This window comes from Hypanus sabinus, chromosome 21 (assembly GCF_030144855.1).
Source record: "Hypanus sabinus isolate sHypSab1 chromosome 21, sHypSab1.hap1, whole genome shotgun sequence".
Taxonomy (NCBI): domain Eukaryota; kingdom Metazoa; phylum Chordata; class Chondrichthyes; order Myliobatiformes; family Dasyatidae; genus Hypanus; species Hypanus sabinus.
This window is the reverse complement of record NC_082726.1, coordinates 19,344,554-19,367,985: the sequence shown is the minus strand read 5'-3', so window position 1 is coordinate 19,367,985 and position 23,432 is coordinate 19,344,554. Positions and strand designations below refer to the sequence as shown.

Sequence of the window (23,432 nt, the reverse complement as noted above, 5' to 3'; positions counted from 1 at the left end):
ATAGGACTGTGCAAAAATCTTACACACACATAGTTGCAAGAAAGTTTGTGAATCCTTTGTAATTTCTGCATTAATTACTCAAAATGTGGTCTGATCTTCATCTAAGTCACGATAATAGACAAACACAATCTGCCTATAAACTAATAACACACAAACAATTATACTTCTTGTCAATACTGAGTACATCTTTTAAACGATCACAGTCCCGAATCAAAGTATGTGAACCTCTGGGGTAATGCCTTCTACAAATGCTATTTGGAGTCAGGTGTTCCAATCAATGAGATTAGATTGGATATGTGGGTTGGAGAGGTGCCCTGCCCTGTAAAAAAGACAAAGTCAGGTTACTCACAAAGCCTGCTCTTCTCAAGAAAGATTTGTGTATGTGCAACAACACACACAAAATGCTGGTGGAACGCAGCAGGCCAGGCAGCATCTATAAGGAGAAGCACTGTCGACGTTTCGGGCCAAGACCCTTCGTCAGGACTATCTTTCCTTTCGTTTAGTCCTGACACTTAGGAAGGGTGTGGGACAGATGGTAGAGGAGGAGTGCCAGGGGCAAGGGGTGACACAGAGCAGACACACACAGCCCTGAGACACCAAGCAAGGTCACCCAAGGGTGACCTACAGGATAGCAGAGGGAAGGAGAGCCTTACACTTACAAGCCACCCCACCAGCTAGATATAGGGTAGGCAGGTTATTTTAGCAGCATGGACACGATAAGTCAAATGGTTTCCTTCCTCCTTCCATGACATACATTTTCTTTGATTCAAGCCCATTCTGTACTTCACAACTGATCTTCTACCTGAACTTGCTTTCCTGAATTATCCCTTAATTCATTACATCTCTTTAACTCCAAAAATCTATTACTCAGCTTTGAATACACTAGAGGACAGTGAATCCAGAGGTCTCTGTGTGGAAATTTATGACAACTTGCCTGAGTTTGAAATTACTGGGCCATTATTCTACTATCATGGTTCCTAGTTCTGGTACCCCAGCATGGTAACACATCATCCCTGCAACTAGTATATTAAGTTCCAAAGCATTTTATGTACAATACGTTTTCCTGTTTTAAACTTGAAGGCACATTGAAATATGCTTAATCTCTCACAATTCAAATCCTTTTCCAAGAAAATGCTCTGAGTCAAATACATATATTCTCCATTTGCCAAGAAGAATCCCAGGCATAGGTCAAGAGTGTTCTCAAGAATGCCCATGTGATTTAAATTAGAATAATGCAGGTGATTCTTGGTAGATGAGGCAGAATATTGCAGAGTGCAGATTAGAGGCATGTTACTGATGTATGACTCCTTAATATATGCCATAGTATCTATAACCTCATTACCAAACAAGCTTGAGGAAAATATCTTTGCCATTGCTGGGTCTACATCCTGGACATCCCTTCTCAACTTAACCAGGACCATAGCAATTCAAACAGACATCTCAGTGTTACCTTCTCATAGGTAATTAAGGGATGTGCAATAAATGCTGGCTTTAGCTGTGAAATATTGTTTAAAAATATTGATCTCCAAATCATTTGCTGCACATTGCCTTTCAGTGATACCAACACTTTAAGCAGGTGTTTCATAATATGTGGTGGGCCAAGCAGGAGAAAAGATTGTTTTGCACAGAGAGAAGTTGCCATAATTCAAATATTTCACAGTCAGATAAAGAAAAAAAGAAACATTAGTCTTTTCTGATTTTCTTACCAAAGTTGGTAACTTCATATTTCTTCCATATCCCCACCCCCTCACCAGACTGCATACATAGGTTTTCATTCTCCTCACTACTTGTAAATTTAGCTAGAAAACATCTTTATTGGGTGAAAGAAAATAGAACATTATGTTTGTCCTTTTAGTTGCCATTGATAAAGGTTACAATAACTGAAACCAATCACAGGTCCTTGTGTGCCAAACCGGGGGGAAAATCTCTACTTCTGTTCTATGTTCTGTCAACCATCTGTGCTAACAGGCCCAATCCCATGAGATTTAATTTAATAACCTCATATATAACACTTCATTAATGCTTTCTGAAAGTCCAGTTCTACTACATCCACTGTTTCCCCCCATATAAAAATTTTTAAAAACTCAATAGATTTGCCAAATGCTATTTTTCACAAATCCATGCTGCAACATGGATTTTAATAGGGCCCTGTTACCACACACCAAATGATGGATGATGTCAAAGAGCCTCGAACTGTCATACCAGAAGTGATTGAACAGCATGACATTGGACTTCTGAAGTTCGACAAGAATACTGGAAAAGCAATTCTGCCTGACGCATTGAAAACAGAAATAATAAAGCTGGGTTCAAAGTATTTCCAGAACAGTGAGGGGCCTTTCCTACCAACAAATAACCACTCAATGACCAAAACTTGGTTCAAGAGGAAAGTGGGAAATGGTCGTTGTGAGGAAGTGACACGCTCAGGGCTGGTCTATTCCCCTTCTTTAAAAGTTTGCATTTTGTATCTGTTGTCTTCTCTATTCCCAGTCAGACCATCAATCCTCATTGGAACGAGAAAGTGGATTCAACCAGTGGAAAGCACCTGAAAGGATTAATGTTCATGAAAATGCCAAGAATAAAGAAATGGAAAGAAATTTAGCTGAAAACAGAGGAGTTATTGACGTCGTATTTCAGTCACAGATTGAGAAGGAAAAGCAGAAGTGGTGTGATATTTTGATGAGAATGCTTCACTGCATAAAATTCCTTGCGACTCAGAACCTGGCTTTGTGAGGACACGGAGTTACTTCAGCTTGATGATGACTCCAATGTGGGAAATTTCCTTGGCTTACTGAAACTACTGGCCATCTTTGACCCTGTCATAAAAGAACACCTCACTCATTTGGAAAGTCATCCTGGATCCACGTCTTATCTTACACCAGGTGTCCAGAAGAAATTCATCCACATGATGGCATCCACTGTTCGCCAGAGTTTACTGAGAAGCATTCATAAAGCCAAGTACTGTGGTCTCATGTTCGACTCGACTCCTGATCAGGCACACCATGAGCAGGTGTCAGAAGTAGTGAGGTATGTGGAAGTTGATTTTGAGAGGAAAACAGTCTGTGTTAGAGATTTCTTCCTTGGTTTTATCCAGATAAGCCAGAAGGTTGCTGAGAGCTTGGTTGAAGACATCTTGAAACAACTAGGAAAGGATGAAATGGAGCTACAAGATTGTCGGTCACAGTGCTATGACAACGCTGCTGTGATGGCTGGACACAGAAGTGGTGTTCATCAAAGAATAAGTGAGAAAAACAACCTGGCAGTGTTTTTGTGGCAGTGAATGCGACAATCATTCACTCAACTTGGTGGGTGTACATGCAGCCCAGCAGGATATAATGATGGTCATGTTTTTTGGAGCCATCAAAGCTGTCTATGTGTTTTTCTCTCGTTCAACACAGCGCTGGGAAAAACTCAAAAATGCCGTGCCTGTGGTTGTTAAGTCGGAGTCCGAAACCAGGTGGAGTGCAAGGACAGAAGCAGTGAAGCCTGTCAACAAGTACCTTGGGGAGATACTTCAAGTTCTCCAGGATACAATAGACAATGAAAGTGAGACCAGTGAAACAAGTGACGCAAGGCAGCTGTACAACTGCATGTTGAGTTACAATTTTCTGATTTTGCTAGGATTTTGGAACAAAGTACTCATTTGCATTGACCATATTCAAAAGAGGCTACAGGATCCTAGCATGAACTTCCATGATGCTGCCCTGGATTTGAAGCCCTCGGAGAACACTCTTATGATGAAAGGGAAGTGTTGGTCAGTGAGTCACTCGAAGAAGGAGTCGGTCTCTGTCAAGAATGGAATATTGAAGTTGAAAGACGTCAGAGATGAAAGAAACGAATGGCTGATGAGACCTCAAGAGATGCTGAGTTAACAGCTAAGGAAGAAGTGGAAAGAGTCATGAAGAGAACACTCAACCGTTTTCACAGAGAAATGGACAAAAGGTTCGATAGTTTGCACGACACTGGTGCCAAGTTTGGGTTCCTTCTCGAAGTCGAGGGGCTGTGTTACGGCGCCGATAGTAATGACCTAATGAAGTGTGAAAATTTGGGCGAATTGTACTGCTCTGATGTTAATGGACAGCAGCTATATGAAGAAATTTTGGATTGCAGAATGTTGCTATCAAGGCGGGTCAACATGAAAATATCAAGACCTGAAGAGCTTCTTGAATTTATTGTTCAGTATGGAGATGAGAGCATCTTTCCCAATCTACGCATTGCTAATCAGATAATGCTAACCATCGTAGTTTCTATTGCCAGCTGAGAGAGATCATTCAGCAAGCTAAAACTAATATTTTCATATTTGAGAGCCTCCATGGGTCAAGGCAGACTGTGATCTTACTCTGCTGAGTGTAGAAAGAGAAGAAACTGGAAAAAGTTGAGTTTGATCACATCATAGACCAGTTTGCATCAGTGAAAGCAAGGAAGGTGCAGTTATAATTTTCATGTAGTGCCATAATTTGTTAATTAAAGATTAACGAGCTTGACTTGTATTTTTGAGCTGATATTAGGTAAAGTTATCTAAAAGATGGGGGTCAGATGTTTGGACAGGGGCACAATTTCAGTGCTTGCCATAGGCAATATTTTCCGTAGGTATGCTCCTGGAAACCGCTCCCTAACGATATCCTGGGTACTTTGTAGGCTAGTGCCCAAGATGGAGCTGACTAGATTTACAAACTTCTGCAGCTTCTTTTGGTCCTGTGCATTAGCCACTCAGTCATGTATATATAGAGAGTAGAGCAGTGGGCTACGCATAAGCACCTAAGGTGCGCCAGTGTTGATCGTCAGCAAGGAGGATATGTTATCACCAATCTGCACAGACTGTGGTCTTCTGGTTTGGAAGTTGAGGATCCAATTGCAGAGGGAGGTACAGAGGCCCAAGTTCTGCAACTTCTGAATCAGGATTGTGGGAATGATGGTATTAAATGCTGAGCTATAGTCAATGAACAGCATCCTGACATAGGTGTTTGTGTTGTCTAGGTGGTCTAAGGCCATGTGAAGAGCCATTGAGATTGCGTCTGCTGTTGACCTATTGTGGTGATAGACAAATTTCAGTGGGTCCAGGCCCTTGCTGAGGCAGGAGTTCAGTCTAGTCTTAACCAACCTCTCAAAGCATTTCGTCATTGTTGCTATGAGTGTTACCAGGCAATAGTCATTAAGGAAGCCCACATTATTCTTCTTAAACACTGGTATAATTGTTGCTTTTTTTGAAGCAAATTGGAACTTCTGCCCATAGCAGTGAGAGGTTTGAAAAGTTGAAAATGTCCTTGAACACTCCCACTAGTTGGTTGGCATCAAAATCTCCATTCTAAATGCATACCCTTCTATTCTGAGGCTGTGCCCTCTGGTCCTAGGTTCTTCCACGATTGGAAACATCTTCTCCGCATTTGCTGTATTTAGACCTTTCAATATTTGATAGATTTCAGTGACACCCCCCCCCCCCCCATTCTTCTGTACTACTCCAAATACTGGCTGAGAGCCACCAAATACATCTCATATATTAATTCTTTCATTCCTGGAATTATTCTCGCGAAACTCCTCTGGATCCCCTCCAATACCAGCACATTCTTTCTTAAATAGGGCCTAAAAACTGCTCACAGTACCCTGTGTGATCTGACCAAAGCCTTATAAAGTCTCAGCACTACATCCTTGCTTTTATGTTCTAATCTATTTGAAATTAATGCTAACATTGCATTTCCACTGACTCAACCTGTAAGTTAACCTTTAGGGAATCCAGCATGAAGACTCCAAAACCCCTTTGGATCCCTGATTTCTGAATTTTCTCCCCATTCAGAAAAACAGTCTGTGTAATACTCTATCTTTAGTATTGGCTGCTGAAAATTTGTAACTTGCTTGGGGTCAGGTTGCCTTACTTATTATTTTAAATCTTTTTTATATACATTTTTTAATTGAATTTTCAAATAGGTTACAGAAGGAAAAAAAATTTAAAAAAAATTATCAACCCTTCCCCCCTCCCCTTAACCCCTCCCCCCTAACATATCCCTATAGAAAGAGAAAAAAAAGAGAGAAGAAGAAAGAAAGAAAGAATGCCTGGATATCGGAAGATCCCCACATGCTCCATGGAGTTCATAATAGCTTTAGTATATATATTTATTTCTTTCCCCAGATAACCAATAATTTTATCTTCAGAGCACCTATATATTTAATCCTATCTTTTGTAAATAAGGGTGCCAAATTTTCAGAAATATTTCATATTTATCTCTTAAATTATAAATAATTTTTTCAAGTGGAATGCAGCTAAAAATTTCATTCTTCCAATGATCTATACTTAAGTATGAATCCAATTTCCAAGTAACTGCAATAGCCTTTTTGGCTACTGCCAATGCAATTTTTATGAATTCTTGCTGATATTTATTCAGTTTGGATTTTGGTTTTATCCCTTCAATATCGCCTAGTAAAATTAATGTTGGATTATGTGGAAGTTGTGTTCTAATAATTTGTTCCAATAAAATTCTTAAATTTGTCCAAAAAGGTTGAATTTTAAAACAAGACCAAGTAGAGTGTAAAAAAGTACCAATTTCTTGATTACATCGGAAGCATTGATCAGATAAATTTGGGTTTAATTTATTTATTTTTTGTGGTGTAATATATAATTGATGTAAAAAATTATATTGCACTAATCTTAACCGGACATTTGTTGTATTTGTCATACTGTCAAGGCATAGTCTTGACCAACTTGTTTCTTCAATTTTAGTATTCAAATCAGTTTCCCATTTTTGTCTTGACTTATGAATTCCTTGTTTAATTGCCTGTTTTTGAATCAAACTATACATACAAGAAATAAATTTTTTAATTTTTCCTTTTTGAATTAAAGTTTCTATTTCATTAGGTTTCGGCAATAACATTGTTTGACCCAATCTATCTCTTAAATAAGTCCTTAATTGGAAATAACAAAAAAAGAGTGTTGTTTGATATTTTGTATTTATTCTTTAATTGATCAAATGACATTAATATACCTCCTTCAAAACAATCTCCTATATATCTAACCCCCTTTTGAAACCAACTGTATAAAAGTTGGTTACCCATTGTAAAAGGAATAAGTTTATTTTGAATTAAAGGTCTATTTGCTAATAAAGATTTCTTTATCTCATCATCAACATTTATCTTATCCAGTAAATCAATCAAATGTTTTAATATAGGAGATTCTTTCTTTTCCCGTATCCATTTAGATTCCCTCTTTTATTTTTATGTATATATATAATCTTCTAGTATATTTTCTCCTATTTTATCTAATTCTATTCTAATCCATGCCGGTTTATCTTCATCAAAAAAAATGCAATAAATCTAAGTTGATTTGCTTTATAATAATTCTTAAAGTTTGGAAGTTGTAACTCTCCTAGGTCAAATTTCCATGTCAATTTTTCCAATGATATTCTTGACATCTTACTTTTTCAAGGGAACTTCCTCACACATTTATTTAACTCTTGAAAAAACTTCTGCGGTAATTGTATTGGTAGTGTTTGGAATAAATATTGTAATCTAGGGAATATATTCATTTTTACAGCATTTACTCTGCCTACTAATGTTATTGGTAACGTCATCCATTTAACAAGATCTTGAATTTTTTTTTCAATAATGGTAAATAATTTAATTTATATAAATTCTTTATATCATTATCAACTCTTATACCTAAATATTTTATACCATTTATCGGCCATCTAAATTGAGTTATTAGTCGACATTGACTATAATCTCCTTTAGTAAGGGGTAGAATTTCACTTTTATCCCAATTTATTTTGTAGCCTGGTATCTTCCCATTTTCTTCCAATCTAGAAGATAATTTACGCAGCGAATACAATGGGTTTGTGAAATAAAGCAAAACATCATCAGCAAATAAATTAATCTTATATTCTTCCTGGTTAACTCTGAAACCCATAATATCTGGGTCCGTTCTAATTAATTCAGCTAATGGTTCTATCGCCAACACAAATAAAGCAGGTGATAATGGACAACCTTGTCTAGTTGACCTTGTTAACTGAAATGATGTTGAAATTTGACCATTTGTCACTACTTTAGCTTTGGGATTAGTATTTAAGGTTTTAATCCATTTTGTAAAAGATACTCCTAATCTATATTTTTCCAATACCTTAAATAAAAAATCCCATTCCAATCTATCAAATGCTTTTTCTGCATCTAAGGCAACTGCCACACTCATTTCCTCCCTCTTTTGTTCCAAATGAATTATGCTAAGTTATATTATCTGCAGATTGTCTATTTTTGATAAATCCTGTTTGATCCATATGTATTAATTTTGTTAAGTATTTAGATAATCTATTAGATAAAATTTTTGCTATTATTTTATAGTCAGTATTCAACAAAGAAATAGGTCTATATGATGGTTTTTAAAAATCTGTATCTTTTTTTGGCAATACTACTAAAATAGCTGTCGAAAAATATTCTGGAAGTTTATGTGTTCTTTCCGCTTGATATATTAACTCCATAAAAGGAGGAGTTAGTAAATCTTTAAACTTTTTATAAAATTCAGGTGGAAAACCATCTTCTCCTGGGGATTTATTACTCTGAAGTGATTCTAGAGCTTCTTCGACCTCCTTTAATGTAAAAGGCATATCTAATCCCTTTTGTTCTTCCGAATTCAGTTTTGGAAGAGTTATTTGTGATTAAAAACTTTCTATCTCAACATTATCATTTTGTGATTCTGATTGATACAGTTCAGAATAAAAATGGTTAGAAGTTTCATTAATTTCTAAAGGTTTATAAGTAATTTTATTTACACTTGTTCTAATTGCATTTATTGTTTTGGAAATCTGGTCTGTTTTTAACTACCAAGCAAGAATCTTGTGTGATCTTTCACCTAGTTCATAATATCTCTGTTTAGTTCTCATAATGGCTTTTTCTGTTCGATATGTCTGAAGTGTATTATATTGTAACTTCTTGTTAACAAGTTGCCTTCGTTTTTCTTGTCATATATCTTTGAGATTCTTTTTCTAATTTTGTAATCTCTTTTTCCAATTGATCTATTTCTACCATATATTCCTTCTTAATTTTAGAAGTATAACTTATTATCTGGCCTCTCAAATATGCCTTCATTGCTTCCCATACTATAAATTTATCATCAACTGAATGTAAATTTGTATCTTAAAAAAAACTGAAACTGCTTTTTCATGAAATCACAAAAATCTTGATGTTTTAATAATATTGAATTAAATCTCCATCTGTAAATCAATTCCTCTTTATTCATCATTATCATTGTCATTGTCAAGGGGGAATGATCTGACAATATTCTTGCTTTATATTCCATATTTTTCGCTCTGTCTTGAATATTCGTTGATAATAGGAAAAAAATCTATCCTTGAATAAGTTTTATGTCTATTTGAATAAAATGAGTAATCTCTTTCTTTTGGATTAATTCTTCTCCATATATCAATCAAATTTAAATCTTTCATCAATGATAAAGTTAATTGTGCTACTTTTGATTTTGTAACAACCTTTGTTGATCTATCTAAAACTGAGTCTAGACAAAAATCAAAATCTCCACCTATTAATATTTTGTCATGTGCGTCAGCCAAATTCAAAAAGGCCTCTTGTATAAATTTTACATCATTTTCATTTGGTGCATAAATATTCATAAGAGTCCATAGTTCTGAAAAAATTTGACAATGTATTTGACATATCTCCCCGCAGAATCAATTAATACATTTTGTATTTTAATCGGTAAAGTTTTATTAACCAAAATTGCAACTCCCCTCATCTTTGCATTAGATGAAGCTGCAATAACATTTCCAACCCAATCTCTCTTTAATTTCTTATGTTCTATCTCTGTTAAGTGTGTTTCTTGTAAAAAAGCTATATCTGTTTTCATTTCCTTAATGTATGTTAAAATCCTTTTTCTTTTCACCGGTCCATAAAGCCCATTAACATTAAAACTTTAAAAATTCAGTAAATTAGTCATTATTTTTAACAGGGTTACTCCAATCTATAATAATACCTAACCTTTCAACTTTCATAGTACCTTGGGGAATCTTTTTTAAAATTCTCCATGTTGCTATGTGTCTCCCCCCCCCCCCCCGATTGTCCAGGCAAAGAAAGAAAGATAAAAGAAAAATAGATTATAAAGAAAAAAATAACAAAATACCCCCCTACTAATGTTGTGAATAAAAAACACAACATCACCCCCCCTCCATTGTACGGGTCATGGCAGTCGCCATGATTACACACGTGAGTCCCGTAGCAATCGATCCGATGTTCCCCCAGCTCCCCCGTAATATAAAAAAGTATATATAAGAAAGGAAAAAAATAATATCACTACTCTCGATTAATATTTCTCAAATTTTTACCTTTCTCCCCCAGCGTCATATAATTAAGAATATATTTAAATATTCTTCTGTCCTTTAACATCCATCAACTCCATTCACTGTTCCTGTCTTCATCTTTAATCCGTTTCACTTTTAAATCTTTGGCTGTGGTTAGCGAATATTTGGGAGTTCTTGTGCAAATTCTTCCGCATCCCGATAATCAGTTAAAAAAAAGTCGTCTTTTTCCATCATCCAAAAAAACTATCAGGGTTGCTGGGTGGCGCAATATAAATTTATAACCTTTTTCCCATAAAACTTTTTTCGCTGGGTTAAATTCCTTCTTTCTGTTCAAAAGGTCATAACTTATATCAGGATAGAAAAGAACTATTTCCCCTTCTGTCATCAATGGCCCATTTCTCTTTCTGGCACGTTGGGCAGCTGCCTTCAGGATCTTTTCTTTATCTTGATGTCTTAAGCATTTTATCAAGTTTGATCGTGGGTTTTGATCAACTTGAGGCTTGGTCTTAAGGCTCTGTGAGCCCTTTAAATTTCAATTAACTGGGTTCCTTCTTTCATTTCCAAAATTTCTGGAATCCATTTTTGAAAAAAAGTTATTGGATCCTCTCCCTCTATACCTTCTTTAAGTCCAACAATCTTAATATTATTTCGTCTGCTAAAATTTTCAAGTACATCCACTTTTTCCAACAACCGTTTTCTTTCTGATGTCCAGGCAGAAATATTATCTTCCATTTTATTCACTCTATCAATGGTGTCTCCGGTTGTTTCTTCCAAGTTTTTAATTTTCTTGTCCATTTTGTCCTGTCTTTTCATCATTTTATCAAACATAATCTTCATATTGTTAATATTTTTATTACTTTTAATGCTTTTAATTTATGCATTATTTGCACCAAAGTTTTTTTTTATGTCTTCAATATCACCTCCAACCTCTTCCTGTTGCTCTTCTTTGTTTGTCTCATCTTCATCTGATTTATCCAGAGAATCTGATTCCACCTCATATTCACTTTCACTTTCAGTTCCGATCATAGCTGGGATTTGTAGTTTGGGTTGCTTGTGTTTGCGCATGCCCCTTCCTTCACACATGCGCAATTCCTGTTGCTCTTTTTTTTTTGGAAACGGTTGATGTTGCCACAGTTTCCTGTTCTGTATCGCCGGAGGTAAATTGCACTTGAGCCCAAGGCTCTTTCATGGCAGCCGGCCTTGATTCTTTTCCAGCTTGTGTTGTCTTCAAAGTAGTAGTTTTCTCCTTCTGTTTAGGAGGCATATCTTAAGACAATCCTGAGTAGTTTATAAGTAATTTTTAAAAGGTATTTACTAACTTTTCTTCACATAAACATTATCTTACTGGTTTTTTACCGGAGAGCTGGATTTCCACGTCTCGATCCTATATCATCACGTGATGTCCCCCATTATTTTTAATCTTGTAATTAAGTCAAAACCAAACTGGCCGAAAGAATTCAGCAGAATTTTAGCATTTGGTATTCCTAATGAGTATCTCTCTTAGAATTGACCATTGTCCAATTTCTTTTCAAAGATGCAAAATAACTGCAGATCTGACTGTGTCCCAAAATTGCCCTTCTTCTGCAAGCTGTGAGAAATGTAACATGGACATCAGTGTGGCATTCCAACCTGGTGTACTGCATGAGAATTCGAATGTCTTGGGTTACCTGGACCTGCGTGGATGTGTCCCAGTAGACTTGATCTTACAGGACAGTCACTTTACTGTGGGCTGTCTACACTGCTCCAAGGAGGGAACTCTGCAAGTGAGTAAAACAGGAGTCATTTTAAGTATCTGACCTGTTGAGATTCTAGTAGCTTTTTTGTTCCTCTGGCATAAAAGATTAGTTGAGATAAATCTTGTAATATATATGTGTGATACTTACTGCCTGGTATGCTGTTGGCGTTTAGGGCAGCAATGAAGGTCTTCCATCTCTGGTGGTGTTCAGGGATTCCTTCATCAAGTCAGTAGCTTCCACTTTTCTCAGTTTTCACTACTATCTGTCATGCAAATCCCAGCTGGAGACTCAGGAATACCGTCACACTCAGATGTAGAAGGATTCTTCATTGCTGTTTCTGTAACAGTTTTGTTTTACCACTCAGGGTTGTTAGCCCTGAGCTGAATCCCTGAATCTGGTAGACCACTCTTAGTCAAGCCTCTATCCTTTGACCTTTTTGGCCTGGGTGTCTCTACCAAGAGCTGAAGAGTAAAGCACTAACTCAAGCCTACGTAGTTCACCAGATCATTGAGGCACGCAAGCCTCCAAACCCTACCGCAAGGATTTGGTCCTCTTGGAGAATATGTGTCATTGGATGGACAATATTACATTTGGCATTCTAGTAACCGGATAATCCAAAAGGTTTTAGGCATCTCAGTGATTTTGTAGTTCATCAACAGAGAGATTGTTTCTGACTTCAGGTTACAACAACTGGATCAGAGGATTCCGGGAAATGGGCTTTCTCCATACTTCTCATTCTGTGCATCTCTGGGTTTTTCTGTGTTTGTTTCCCATCTTTTGACACTTTAACTTGGAAGCATGCATTACATTGTATGAGATGGCAAGGAGAAGAAAATGAAGGAGCTTCCATGCATGGGGTTGATGATGTCACTCCATGCCTTAGCTCAAGGAAGTAGCAAATGCAACTTTAAAATCTGCAACGGAATTTGAGAAACAACATTTCTGGCATAATTTCCCCCTTATTATAAGTTCAATTATTGAGTTTTAAATTATAAGCAGTATTTGTACATGATAGAGTCCCTTATAGAAATTGCTAACTGAGTGTCTACAGTTCATAAACTTTCTCCTTTTACCCAGGGTCTGTCCTATGGCCGTTATAAGGAGCTAAACTGTTTGCACTGTCATGGCAAACTTGGCATTTTGGTGGAGGCAACACAGTTTTACCAGATGAACAGTCAGTCACAGGATGAAATCGGTGAGGATGCCTAAATATACCTGCTTCCAGTGGTAAAAGGCCGCAGAGTTGGGAATGAGGAGAACTGATACAGAAACAACATTTGATACATAGGTCTGGAATTATACAGTGTGGAATCTATGGAGCTTAAGTTATCCATGCCTCTTTTAATGATTTTTTTCCATCCCCCTGACCTTCCTTATCCAAATGTATCAGTAGAGCACAAAATCCCATTTTCCTCCATTCCCTTAGAGCAGGTGTTTCCCCAAAGGTGGAATTAACAGGTTCCAAATTCTTACCACCACCTTCGGAAAATGAATTTCTTTTGAAATCTGTATGTGGTTTACTAGTGAATACCTTGTTTTGACTCTCTCTGGGTCTGGTCTGCTCTCTCCCTCCCCCACTCCTTATTCTATTAAAATCTTTCATAACCTATTCTGAGTCATTCCTTGGCCTTCTAACTACACAACAACAAACCAGCTGGGATTGTTTCCTGACGGGTTTTGACAATTTCACTTTTAAAACAAAGAAATTCTAGGCTAATTAACCAGTGTACTCTACATATATAATTTAATTAAGAAATAACCTGCGATCTGATATGCTGAACGTACCTCTGTTTAATCTGACAAAAAAGAACTAAACAAGAGATTCCTTATTACCAGACACTGAAGAAGTCCGGGCAAAGTCCTAGTTGGGAGAAGTATTCTTTTCTGAACCGTTTCCTCCTTTTTATTGTAGTTTGTATGCTTGACTATATGTGTCTCATACTTCAACCATCCAGTGACCAGTTATTTGTTTTTATCTATTGCTGAAGATAAAAATTCAGTTCATCGGCATAAGAAGAGGCAGCCTCAAGGATCTACCATTCAGCTTGGTAAACCCCTGCCTGAGTTTGGCACTTGCAGCCATTACAAGAAAAGTTGTCGTTGGCTCAGGTAAGGGCATGCTTTAAATTCAGTTTTTGACACTGAAAATTGTTTCTTAGTCTCTAACCCAGCCATGGCTTACTTTTAGCAGATGGAGTGGTGAAATGGGTAAGAATCTGCATTAGTAAGAAAAATACCAGTTAAATGATGTTTTTCTATGACGTTATTAGCTGTTGGAGAGGTCTGTATGTGCTCAAGAAGAAGGAGGCAACAGATACGGACCTTGTGTAGGCAGGTGGGATTAGTTTAATTTGGCGTCATAGTTGGTGCAGACACGGACAGAGGGCCTGTTCCTGTGCTGCATATTTCTTACTTAGATGTTCAGAAACATAAGCAGTTAGCATGCAGTGCTGGTAAAGAAGGCAGATGAAATATCTGCCTTTATTGCAGTGAGGACACAGTAAAGAAATGAGAATATCTTGCTGCGGCTATATAGTATATGGGATAACATTGCAGTGCTTAATACTGTTTGACTCTGCTAATTTTCAGAAGATGTGCTTGCAATACAGAGATTCATTAGAATAATTTCTTGACCTAGGAAATAATTTAGTGAGACAGTACTGTGTAGAATGTATCTGCGTTTTCTGGAATTTGGTAGAATGAGAAATGAAATGAAGTTCTGATGACAGATGGATGTTCCTCTCCTGAGGATGTTTACCCTCAGGAGGAGTCGAAAGCTAGAAGACTTGTATAAGATGAAGAGGAAGTTCTTCTGAAGTTCTGTACCCTGGAGAGCTGCAGAGATTACATCATTAGGTGGAATTGAGACAGATAAAAGTTTTTGGGCTGTAGGGGAATTGGAGGTTATAGGGGAAATCTCACAGGAAGCTGAAGTTGAGGCTGAAGATAAGATTGTTCATGACATTCAAAGATGGAACTGTCTCACTTAAACATGTGGTCTATTCCTATTCCAATTTTGTGTATTGTGAACCTTAATTCAAGATTTTGATGCCTCTAGGCTGTTGTCCTTCCTTTATCTTTCATAAAGTTGAATTTATCCAAAGCTCTGTATCCTAATTTGTTGCGCCCTTAACTCTCATTGTTTCTGTACTTGCTGACCCAGGTAAGCAATATTCTTCAGCTGTTAATATCCTAAACTCTGGAATTCCTGCCATAAAGCATCCTTTACTCTTACTTTTCTTGAACACCAACCTAAAGCCAAGCTTTTTTGACTATTCGAATACCTGCTCTGGTGTGTGACAATACTTCTGGAGACACCATGGGATATTTTAACATATTAAAGCTATTTAATTGCTTTCTCTGTCCTTACTTTGCAGTTGTTGCATCTCCCATGCTTTTATTAATGATACTTTATCTTTTCATTCCTTCCACACACACACCCTATCGTGATTGAAGAATGATAAGCAATCTTGGACATCAACATCAGATGGATGAATTGGTCTTGGGGAGAGTTCATCAAAATGATGCTTTAAATAAGGTTTCATATCAGTTTGGTTTGCGTATCCTTAGTGTAGAAAATTATAGAGCGAGGCAAGTAAGATATTTAAGGTAATTTAAAAGACTGTTGGGGTAGAAAGAGAGGAAGTGTTTTCCGTCGGCATGGCAGACTAGTGTAAGGTCTTGTTGAGCACAACAATGCTAGCAAACAATACTGGAGCATGGAACTCCACTAAAATACTACCAAAAGCTGGGGGTCAGTTAGCAATTTTGAAATTTTGGAAGGGTAGAGAAAGTATTAGGTTTAGAAGATCATTTGTGATCTATTTCTCTGTGAGGGCTGTATGCTCCAATTCTTATATCTGACTGGAAAGAATTCAACACTCATCTGTAAATAATCACTGCCTATGGTTTTTTTTCCTGATGAATCTCTGCAGTTAACCATAACACAGTTACTGAGGTGAACAAAAAAGGTTCTGCAGATGCTGGAAATCCAGAGTAACATACACCAAAATGCTGGAGGAACACAGAGTGGAATAAATAGACACTGTTTTGGACTGAAACCCTTCAGGCCCTGATAAAAGGGTCTTGGTTCGAAATGTTGACTATTTATTCCTCTCCATACATGCTGACTGACCTGATTCCCTCCAGCATTTTGTGGATGTTGCTGTGTTACTAAGATACTGTTTGTAGGGAAAAATCATTTTATCCAACACACATATAAGCATTGTAGGTATATCAGAAGCAAGAGACCCTCTGTTGGTCAGAGGTGACAATGGATGTTGTATCCCAGTTGTCTACAATATCACCGTCAGTTGATACACAGGCCAGGACAGTACGATATGGAGAGTGAGCTGTTGCCCATGCAGCAGGCTCCCCCTCTTTGTGCAGCTGATGAATCCAAAGGACTGTCAGAGACTGGTACAGAAGCAAGGGGTCAGCTAAGAAAAGGGTAACCCCAACAGGGAACAAAGAGATCATCTACATGTGGAGCTGGTGGTATGGATTCTTCTCATCGGTGTTCACCAGAGAGGCTTGAGAATTAAGCAATGGATATGCTGTTTTTCTGGAACATGTCGGTATCAGGAAGGAGGAAATGTTAGAAATATTGGCACACATTAGGGTAGATAAATCCCCAGGAACTGTGGAACCTCTTCCAGGATGGGAGGGAGGAATGGGGCTTATTTTGCTGTTGTTGTTTAGTTGCTGGTGTTCTGTTGAGCGTTATGAGCAGACTGTGTTGGCACCTGAATATGTACTTGTGGGCTGTATATATATAAAAAAAAATCTGGGGTACCTATGACTTTTGCACAGAACTGTGTTTATCAATGTGGAACAGAGAGTGAGTTTGTAAATCTAGTGGGAGCAAAGAATTTTGGGAATGGTGAGGGTGGAGCACTTCCGGGGTGTGGGACAGGTGGCAGAGAAGAAGTGCCAGGGGTAAGGGGTGACATGGGTGCAGACACATCCAGCCCTGAGACACCAGGCAAGGTCATTTTATTCCAAACAACTAGTTTATTGATCATTACAGTATATCTATGTCATGCTTCACGGTCAATCCTTTCTCCCTTCCTCCTTTCCCAACCATGATTCCCCTCTCCCTGCCTCTTTCCATTTCTCAGTCTACAACAGAGACCCATATCAGAATCAGGTTTATCAACACTCACGTATGTCAAGAAATTTGTTTTGTTTTGTGTCAGCAGTACAGTGCAATACATAAAAGATCACAACAATATTTCAGGCTCCCTAGCTATGCAAATGTGCCTAAGACTATGCATATGTGCTTAAGCACAGTGCTGTATGTACTTTGTACTTTAAACATTATAGGTTATTTCTTGAGCTTTGCAATGTCATGGGTACGTACTTGAGATCCCCAGTGTTTGAGTTGTTGTGTTGAGTACTTACTCTGAGGGTTGGATCAATGTCTCATGGATTTTCTATTGTGACTGAATAATTCTGTTGGTGGTTTCACAGGATAGTGTTGCCAAATACTTGCAGTACAGTTTTAAGCCAAATTATAAATATAAAACTAGCCTGATTTTTTTTCCTCTGTTAGCACAAAACTTTTGTGTTGTGTTGGCTGTTAACTTGCCTACTTTACACCCTCCTTTTCTTAGAGCCTTTGTTTCATTTGAATCAGACGTTTGGCTGATTGTCGCCTTTGCAGTAAGTTGGAGCAAGGTCCTTTCAGCTGTAGGATTTGGGCTCACATCAGTGGAAAGGATTACAGCCCACTTGCCCTGCTGTAAGGGAATGATTTGGAGGATCTGCATTCCCTTCCTGATGGGCACAAACCCACCCAAAGTGGAGGCCATTATCTAATGTTGTTGTGTTAAAACTCCCCCCTCTTCCAGAGAGGGAATTTACACAGGCAAAATTTCAATATTTCAGTGGTGTTTTATATATGTCTGCTTTAGCATTGTTATAAGCCTTGTTCCTTTTTGGTGAATTCTTCAGGTTTCAGTGTTGTGGGAAAGCTTACCCATGTGACTTGTGTCACGATGACAACCAGGACCACGTGATGGAGATGGCCACTCGAATGATCTGTGGATTCTGTGCAAAGGAGCAGGTGAGCCCAGCTGTGTCAAAGTGACCTTGGATGATCTGAAACTCAAAACAACATGTAGCATGTAATGATGTGTTAGTCACAGGACAGCTATCTCAGGTGAGGACTGGGAAAGGAAGGGACAAGTGTAACCTGCCAATGGTTGGGGATCTAAAACCTAGTGCATGAGAATAAAAAATATTCTCCCATGGGATGCCGATAAGCTCAGTATTTATTGTCCATCACTAATTGGCTTGTGAGAGGGAATGGGAGAGGGAAGTTGTTGGGATTGCTCAGAGAAGTGCCCTGGATGAGTTGGGCTGAATAGTGTCCTGTTTGTTCTGAGGAGGTATAAAAAAAGAACTTGAATATGTGGTGGTAGTGATGAGCCACCGTAGCAAGTGTGGTGAAGGAATCCCCATAAGTTTACGGAGCTGTGTGATGAAGAAGGCAATATGTTTCCAAGCCTGTTGGTGGGCTGTGACTTATAGTGAAGATAGTAGATGATGGGTTCCAGACAGCTCCTAAACAAGATCCTTCCAGGCACTTAGTGCTGTATTTTTTCTTTGCAGACTACAACAGATGGTAGTGCTGAGGACACTGCCAACCATGGTCATGTGGGTTACCACCTGATTAAGTGATGTAATGGGTGCACATTAAAGGAATATCTGATGTTGCTTAGTTAGTGCTGTTTTTAACTAACAGACCAGAGGGCTGTGGTTTAAGTTCCAATTCAGGAACCTGAGGACCAAAACCTTCAATTACTGCAAGAGTACTTGATTGTCAGAGCTGCCATTGTACTGGTGTGAGATGAGCCTGAGGCCCTCTCTGTCCCCTAAAGCAAATGTGAAAAAAAATCCCCAGTGTTGTTTTGAAGAGCGGGGGCTCTCCCTGGTAACCTGGTCCCTTTGTTCTTTGATGTTTGTTTTTGTGCAATTTGGGCTGCTGCCCTTTCTTGGTACTGCAAAGATACGCAGGAAAGTTTATAATGTGCTTTGAGGCTTGTATTCAAAATGCAGGTCTTTTTCTGCCCCATGGAGGCACAAGTTGAAATATATGGGCTAATGGGTCACAATGTTTTGTACCTTGCATGTCGGCTTGTGATAGAACATAGAAGCATGCAGCACAGGAACAGGCCCTTTGGCCCACAATGTCATACCAAAATAATTACGCTAGTAATTAAAAGTCTACTAAGCTAGTTCTTTCTGTCTGAACATCAATATCCTTCCGTTCTCTGCATATTTACACGTCTATCTTAGAGCCTCCAAACCTCCTCTACCATATTTGCCACCATACCACCCCGGCAGTGCACTCCTAGCACTCAGCACTCTCTCTGTTTAAAAAAAAAAGGAGTCCTGGGTCTTCACCATCCCCTCCGACCTTTCTGAGGCTAAGCGCTCTGTCCTTAGTAAGGGCCTCACCTTTGTCCCCCTTCACCCTCACCTCAGTGAGTTCCGCGTGCGCCAAGACGTGGAGCTCTTCTTCCGCCGGCTCCGTCTTCGAGCCCACTTCTTCAGTAGGGACTCTCCCACCCCCACCGATGACCCGTTCTCCTGTCTCCAACCCTCCTCCTCATGGACTCCCCACCCTGGATCTGTTTATTTCTAATTGCCATTGGGACATTAACCGTCTCGACTTCACCACCCCTTGCTCCAATTCCAACCTTACCCCCACTCTTGATGAAGGGTTTCAGTCTGAAACGTCGTCACTACCTCCTCTCATAGATGCTGTCTGGCCTGCTGAGTTCTGCCAGCATTTTGTGTTTTTAATTACGATCCAGTGAGACTAGTTTGCGAGCAGGGTTGAGCTTCAGTGTGTTTTCCAGTCTGGAAGGTGGCAGTCTCCGATTCACAAAGTGTATGTGTTTGCAGCCGTACAGCAACGGGAAACCCTGTGCTGCCTGCGGAGCTATGATGACAAAGGGATCCTACAGCAGCCACTGGGAAGGTGGCCGAGGCTGCCGGAACCAAGTGCGGATGAGTCGGTAAGTTACCTACGACCTCAGCATTCCCGATATGCGGAGTCAATAGGAAGGCTGAGGTCGGGATTTGTTCATATAATCAGAATAATTTTGTCAGGGCCTGCACTGGAATCCAAAATTACTTCACCTTGTTAGCTGACTTTAAGCTTTGTTTACTCCTTATCTGAAAAGCAAATCAACAAAGGGTATCAGGTATTGGGAGAGGCTGCACCTACATTAAATATGTTTATAACTTCTGAGGCAATCCCTCAGGATCAAAGGTGATTTGCAGTCACTCCTGTTTTATCAGTTTGAGTGACGGATGAGACAATTGTGGGAGCTGCAGACCTTTCCACATGTAGGCGAGGAGGTAGTTGATGGGTCCAATAGTTAGATAGTTTGTGAACTGGCGCATTCCTTCTGCTGCCATATAAATGCCCAAATGCCATGTTAGCATTCATTTCCAAAGGACCAGAATATAACAGATATATTGCTGAGGTTTTATATTGCACTGGGTCAGACCGCATTTGAAGTATTCTGAACAGTTTTGAACCCCTTATCTAAGAAAGGATGTTGTGGCACTGGAGAGAAAGCTAATGGCGTGCTGGCCTTTATAACAAGAGGAATTGAGTATAGGAGTAAAGAGGTCCTTCTGCAGCTGTACAGGGCCCTGGTGAGACCCCACCTGGAGTATTGTGTGCAGTTTTGGTCTCCAAATTTGAGGAAGGACATTCTTGCTATTGAGGGAGTGCAGCATAGATTCACAAGGTTAATTCCCAGAATGGCGGGACTGTCATATGTTGAAAGATTGGAGCGACTGGGCTTGTATACACTGGAATTTAAAAGGATGAGAGGGGATCTGATTGAAACATATAAGATTATTAAGGGATTGGACACGCTGGAGGCAGGAAGCATGTTCCTGCTGATGGGTGAGTCCAGAACTAGAGGCCACAGTTTAAGAATAAGGGGTAAGCCATTTAGAACAGAGATACAGAAAAACTTTTTCACCCAGAGAGTGGTGGATGTGTGGAATGCTCTGCCCCAGAAGGCAGTGGTGGGCAAGACTCTGGATGCTTTCAAGAGAGAGTTAGATAGAGTTCTTATAGATAGCAGGATCAAGGAGGGAGAGGGCAGGAACGGGGTACTGATTGTGTATGATCAGCCATGATCACAGTGAATGGTGGTGCTGGCTAGAAGGGCCAAATGGCCTACTCCTGCATCTATTGTCTATTGTCAAAAGAGGTTCACAAGAATAATCCCAGGAATGAAAGAGTTAACATAGAAGCATTTGGCTCTGGGCCTGTTCTAATTGGAGTTTAAAAGAATGAGAAGTAGATTTCATTGAAGCCCATCAAATATTGAAAGGCCTGGATAGGGTGGACGTGGAGAGGGTGTTTCTTATAGTGAGGGTCTATCAGAGAGTATGGCCTCAGAATAGAGGGATGTCCCTTTAGAACAGAGATGAGGAGGAATTTCTTTGGTCAAAGGGTGGTGAATCTATGGAATTCATTGCCACTGGTGGTAGAGGCCAAGCCATTGGGTATATTTAAAACAGAGGATAATGGTTCTTCATTACTAAGGGTGTCAAAGGGAGAAGGCAGGATAATGTTGTTGAGAGGGATAAGAACTTTTGCCATAATGTAATGGTGGAGCAGATTCAATGGGCCAAACAGCCTATTTCAGCTCCTATGTTTTATGGTCTTATAATTGTACCTACCTCCACCACTCACCAGCAAGGAGTGAGGAAGCATGTCTTTAATCGGTGCTTTAATCATGCTCTCAAGGGTGAGAGAAGCTAGAGTTCCAAGAGGATTGATTTTAAATGTACGGGTCTCACAGCTGGATCTGACCTGCCTATACCAGATTTTGCTCTTTGTGTTTCTTTTGCAGCAAAGACAAACAGAAATATGCAAACACTGCGAAGACCGTGTCCCGCCACTCCCAGCAGCAGCAGCAGAAGTGAGAAGAGTGGCCCTGCTTGGGATCCCTGACTGGGGAACGGTGGCCTTAGTAATGATTCTGTGAGTGGGTTTGGTGTGTGCGTGGTTTTCTTTTTCCCTGTTGTTTCTTTCTACCTCCTGTGAGGTGATGAAAGAATAAATGTTTTCAAATTTCAAGGATCTCGGGGAGAGGGGGTGAAACAGTCCAATGAGGAATGGGACACCGTTTACTGTATGACACCATCCATGCCCTGGTCGTGCACACGGGCTTGACACGTCTGATGACTGCCCAGCGTTATTCTCAATGTACAAGAGGTGCAAACTGGCGAAAGTCATCGTGCCCTGCTGGCAACCCACTCCAACTCTTCTGAACCAGTCATCCAGTACCGGTTTGTCCTGTCACGTGGAAGTTCTGGGTGTGTTTGTACCAGTAGACACAGCAGCTAATGGAACCGGAACTGTGTATTATGCAAAATGTCCACCAAGTTACCTGTATCGCATACAGTGAAGTGCTGCTCCTGCTGATAGCATTAGCCGAGTCCTTTCTTTTCTCTGCTGGAACACATGCCACGGAGCAGATCATGCAGCTGCAGTTGTGTAGGGAGGATCGCAAAAGCTGTAACGTGATGCAGGGAAACTCTGAGAATTGATGGTGCTCTAACTCCGCCCAACCTCCTGATCTGTGGCGCCAGGAGCCTGCACGCAAGTACAATTGGAAGTTGAGTTCTTATTTGGCTTTGAATGTTAAAGGTTATCACTGTGTTGATTTACATTTAATTTGGTAATTTTATAAAATGCAGTCAAATCTTATTCTATGCAACACATTGCCACATCGACAATAAACAAGGAAATGGTTGTTGCCCTGTAAGTGAGGTGGAGGAATGAGTTAAAAAACCTCTTTTGGTGAACAGCAGGCATCCATGTGGGTAGTAGTTTGTAAAATGCATGAGCATTACTGCTTCCACATTCTTCATCCCCGTCTCCTACTGATTCTGAATAAAAGCTGTGCTAGAGAAAACCATCGGGTAGGATTCTCCACTGTCACTCCCAACTAATAATGTGCATTTGTTCCTGAGCCGTGTGATTCATTCTGTAGTCTTGACTTTACTTGTGGAGCATAGGATAAAAGTGTACACCATTCCCTCACTCAATTCTGCTTTGTTGTTTGTTCTGCGATCAGCTGATCAGTCCCCCACAACCTCCATCCACCAAAAAACTTTTCTAACAAAATTTTTGTAAGTCTCTGAAGATCAAGAAACAGCAGAAAATCAAAAATAAAAATGGAAAGTGCAGGTCAGCCTGCATCCGTGGAGAGAGACACAGATAACATTTGAAGTCCAAGGTCCTCTTTCAAAGAAGGAAGGTGAGAATACAAGTGGCAGGAAGGGAGGGATACATTGTACGTCAGGGGTGCCAGAACGAAGAGCTGTAACTCTTTCAATCTCTATTCTTAACCCTCCCTTTCTC

General features: G+C 39.4%; 1 protein-coding gene across 2 annotated transcripts in view; it reads left to right on the top strand.

Annotated features, from left to right (window-relative positions):
- si:dkey-24l11.2 (uncharacterized protein LOC100034462 homolog) overlaps positions 1-22,691 on the top strand; it is a 57,110-nt gene extending 34,419 nt beyond the window's left edge. For both annotated transcript variants that reach the window (XM_059946134.1, XM_059946133.1), the window contains exons 7-12: positions 11,821-12,049; positions 13,100-13,217; positions 14,011-14,131; positions 17,978-18,089; positions 19,937-20,049; positions 21,916-22,691. In XM_059946134.1, the coding sequence (XP_059802117.1) occupies positions 11,821-12,049; positions 13,100-13,217; positions 14,011-14,131; positions 17,978-18,089; positions 19,937-20,049; positions 21,916-21,988 (766 nt within the window). In that variant the 3' untranslated portion in view covers positions 21,989-22,691. The remainder of the gene's footprint in view (positions 1-11,820; positions 12,050-13,099; positions 13,218-14,010; positions 14,132-17,977; positions 18,090-19,936; positions 20,050-21,915) is intronic.
- Positions 22,692-23,432: the final 741 nt, after the last annotated feature.